The sequence below is a fragment of the Chenopodium album genome, chromosome 5 (assembly GCF_948465745.1).
Source record: "Chenopodium album chromosome 5, dcCheAlbu1.1, whole genome shotgun sequence".
NCBI lineage: Eukaryota > Viridiplantae > Streptophyta > Magnoliopsida > Caryophyllales > Amaranthaceae > Chenopodium > Chenopodium album.
Genome location: NC_137838.1, coordinates 32,071,904 through 32,076,096, shown reverse-complemented (window position 1 = coordinate 32,076,096; position 4,193 = coordinate 32,071,904). Strand labels below are relative to the sequence as shown.

The 4,193-nt window shown below is 47.8% G+C and overlaps 1 protein-coding gene across 1 annotated transcript; it reads right to left on the bottom strand.

The window, feature by feature from the left end:
- Positions 1–2,738: 2,738 nt before the first annotated feature.
- Positions 2,739–3,947, bottom strand: LOC145632796 (uncharacterized). Its single transcript, XM_081685130.1, has one exon. The coding sequence runs from the start codon at positions 3,945–3,947 to the stop codon at positions 2,739–2,741; it is 1,209 nt and encodes a 402-aa protein (XP_081541256.1).
- Positions 3,948–4,193: the final 246 nt, after the last annotated feature.

Below are 4,193 nucleotides of genomic sequence, written 5' to 3'. Positions count from 1 at the left end.
TTTGTTGAAAGCTTTTGAGATCTTGCTCTTTTGGACTGCCAGCTTAAGGGCTGCTTTTAGCCTTAAGTCTGGCAGGAAGTCTAGCTCTTCCAGCATGCGGTTTTCATTTCCTTGCTGCTCATAATGATGTATCCTCTGGTTGGGGATTTGCACTTCCACAGGGACTACTACATCAACCCCGTAGGCCAGGGTGAAAGGGCTTTTACCGGTTGACTCCTTCTTAGTGGTCCTATTTGCCCACAAGACCTCTGGCACTAAGTCTTCCCACAGGCCCTTGTACTCCTCCGGCTTCTTCTATCGGGCTGTCAGGATTAGCTTGTTTTCTGCTTCTACTTGGCCATTGCTTTGCGGGTGGCAGACCGAGGCACTTGCATACTTGGTGCCCATATCCCCTAGGTAGTCCTTTATGGTGTCGCAGTCAAATTGGCACCCATGATCAAAGACTAGGCAATGTGGCACCCCGGATCTAGTGATGATGCTCTTCCATATAAATGTTCTGACCAGGGTTGCCTTTATGTACTTGGTGGGTTCAGCTACTATTCACTTTGTAAAGTAATCTACTGCCACAATGAGATACTTCCTGCCCGCTGTCCCAGTGGTTAAAGGTCCCAATATGTCCATTCCCCACCGAGCGAACGGGATCGGGTTGAGGATTGGAGTCAGATCGTTTGCTGGCTGATTTATGACTGGTGAATATTTTTGACACTTGTCGCATTTTTTGACATATGCTAGTGCGGAATTGAGAAGCCTTTCTTGTTGAGCTCTCCATTCATCACAACATACCAATTTGCGTCTTTCTTCACCTTTTTAGCCTGTACTTCATCATCAGGCAGCGAGCCATGATGTTTGTACGCCAAGATGTCTAAGAACCAGGCTCTTTGACTCCCGACGCAGTTTACCTGCTCCTTTTCAGCGATGCTGCTTTCCTCTAACACTTCGACCATCACTGTTCTTGTGAGGCTTTGTAAGGTAGAGCTGGCTAACTTAGATAAGGCGTCAGCCTGAGAGTTTTCTGCTCTGGGGACCAAGTCTATTTGGAAATGGACTAGCTGGGCTACCAGTTCTTTCACTTTGGTTACATATTTCATCATAGTGGCTTCCCTTATCTCATACGCCCCCTGCAGTTGGCTGGCAACGAGCTGAGAATCAGTCTGCAGGTGTACTTTGCGGGCTCTGGATGCGAGGCTCATACGCAGGCCTGCCAGCGTCGCCTTGTACTCTGCTTCATTATTAAACGCTTTGAACTTGAACTTGATGGCATACTCAAATACGTATCCTTCTGGAGACGTCATTATGACTCCTGCCCCACTCCCCGTTTGGGCTGAGGATCCATCCACTTCCACCTTCCAGACCCCAATGTCATCCTTTTTCTCCTCATAGGTGGCTTCCACTATGAAGTACAACTGCAGAACGACTGCGATTGTCTGTATTGACGATGAGATGTACAACTGCAGTTTTTCCCTCAGCTCTGGGCTGATCATTGTTGGGAGCTTAGTCAGATGCTCCTTAATACCCTCAAAGGCTTCTTTCTCCTTAGTCCCCCACTTGAATTCTCTGTTTCCTTTCAACAGCTGATAGAATGGCAAGGCTTTGTCTGCTGACTTGCTGATGAATCTGGTCAGTGCGGCCATTTTGCCTATCAACCGCATGATATCTTTGATGCTCTTAAGCTCGGGCAGACTGAGGACTGCTTCGACCTTTTCTAGATTGGCATCTATTCCTCTCTCGCTGATCAGAAAACCCAAGAACTTTCCAGAGCTCACTCCAAAGAAACATTTCTTTGGGTTGAGCTTGATTTTATACTTGTTCAGGGTGGAAAATGTTTCCTCCAGATCCATGATATGTCCAGCCTGCGTGACGCTCTTAACAATTGAGTCATCAACGTATACTTCCACATTTCTTCCCTTCTAGTGAAGGAACACTCTATCCATTGCCTTCTGAAAAGTTACTCCACATTCTATAGCCCGAAGGGCATAGCTATGTAATTATACACTCCCCCTTCGGTAATGAATGCAGTTTTCTGTCTGTCTGGCTCGTGCAGGCTGATTTGATGGTACCCTAAGAGGGCGTCAATGAAGCTTAGCAGGGGGTGCCCGCTGGTTGAGTTTACCAATTGATCTATCCGTGGCAGTGGATAACAGTCCTTCGGGCAGGCTTTATTAAGATCCGTGAAATTAACACACATTCTCTATTGGCAATTTGCCTTCTTCACAATGACCACGTTGGCTAACCATTTTAGATAGTCACAGGGTTCAATAAATCCTGCATCCAAGAGTTTTTCCACCTCTTCCTGGATTTCCCGGTTTTTCTCCGTGGAGAAGCTTCGCTTTTTCTACCTGACTGGCCTAATATCCTCCTTCACATTAAGCTTATGAACTATGTCTACTGGGTCAATTCCGGGCATCTCATCTGCGGAAAATGCAAAAATGTCTTTATTCTTTCTCAGCAGCTCTATGAGGTGCACCCCTACTCCTGGATCAATGTCTTTCCCAATCTTCACCATCCTCTAGGGTTCACCTTCTGTGAACTCGACTAGGAAGTGGTCTGGCCATTTCTTCTTTTGCAGGCTCGAAGTTTTCTATTGCCAACTTATGTTTATCTTTTTCCCCGTGATACTCTTCACGCTTCCTTTTCCTCGACTTCCTCTCAGGTTGCTCAGGGAGCCTTCTCTCGGAACCAGACTACTGTCTGGTTTTGGCAGGCTACTTTAATGAAGTTATGTAACATTGTTGGGCTGTCTAATGGCTTCCCCTGAGCTTTGCTGACCGACCCTCATTAGTTGTGTAAGCTATGGCCAGGTGGTAAGTGGATACCACCCCGCCTATCTTGTGGATGAGCGGTCTTCCCATGAATACATTGTAGGGTGAAGGGGAGTTTATCACGAGAAATTCTGCTCGGATATCACGCCTTCTTGACTTCTCTCCCACCCGGACTGAGAGTTCGATTATGCCTTCTAGGGTAAGCCCCGAGCCATTAAACCCGGTGACCTCGTAGTTTACTCTCTTCAGGTCTTTTCTGTCCAACTTCACCTCATTGAACGCACTGATGTATATGATGTTGGCTGAGCTGCCTCCATCTATCAGTATTCTATCCACCTTCCAGTTTGCAGTCCTCATTGTCACCACCAGCAGGTCATCATGAGGGTAAATTATGCCCTCCTTGTCATACTCGTCAAACGTGGCTCGTGGTTGCGGGGGAAGAGGTGGCCATCTACGCTTATCATTGTCGTTTATTTGATGTATCATTGCCCGTAGGTCAGCCCGTGCTCCATTAACTGTCCCCCCATGTACTGGACCCCCGCTGATCACATACACCCTTCCCTCTGGCTTGCCATCTCTATCCTTGTCTCCAGCTGGACCCCTATGACCTCCTCTGCGGTCAGCTCGGCCCGCTCTATCCTCCTCCCTTCTTCTGGGAGGGTCATCACGCTGCTTAAATTGACTCAAGTATCCTCTCCTGACTAAGTCCTCTATGTTGTCCTTCAAGTGCGTGCATTCTTCAGTGGTATGGCCATAGTCCCTTTGAAAGTCACACCACTTACTGTTATCACGACTCTTGTTTAAAATCCTTGGAGGCCTCTGCCACTTATCATCAGCCTTATTTACGCCGAATATGTGAGATATGGAATAGGTTAGAGGGGTATACTGATCAAACATCCCAGACCTTGGCCCTCTCCTTGGATCGGACCTTCTCAGACCCACTGCCCTATCCACTTCTCTGCGGTTTTGCTTAGCCCTGCTTAGCTGGTCCACCCTGGGTGTGTTCTCTGCCCGGGTGACCTTTGCCCGATTAACTGAGTCACTTGTTGCTTTCCTACCCAGCATTGCTGTGTCAGTCTCATCTGCTTTGATGAACTCATGCGTTTTACCCAGCGCTTCAGCGAGCGTTTTGAGGCTCTTACACCCCATGTATGCTCTGAATGACCCTGGTAGTAGGCCACTCTGCATTGCTAACAGCGTTACCTCCTGGCTCATATTTGGGATGGTTGTTGCCTCCTTGTTGAATCTGGTGATGAACTCCCTCATGGGCTTATCCTTTCCCTGAACTAGGGACATCAGCTCGGTTGTCATCTTTGTTCTATCCACCAAGGTTATGAAATGCTCCATGAACATTCTCTTCAGCTGGCTGTACGAGTACATAGAACATTTGGGGATGTCGTCGTACCATTCCGCTGCCAACCCCTCCAGAGTTGG

Bases quoted from the DNA above. Each gene is read 5' to 3' on its own strand.
- LOC145632796 (XM_081685130.1), bottom strand. From the start codon at position 3,947: ATGCAGAGTGGCCTACTACCAGGGTCATTCAGAGCATACATGGGGTGT.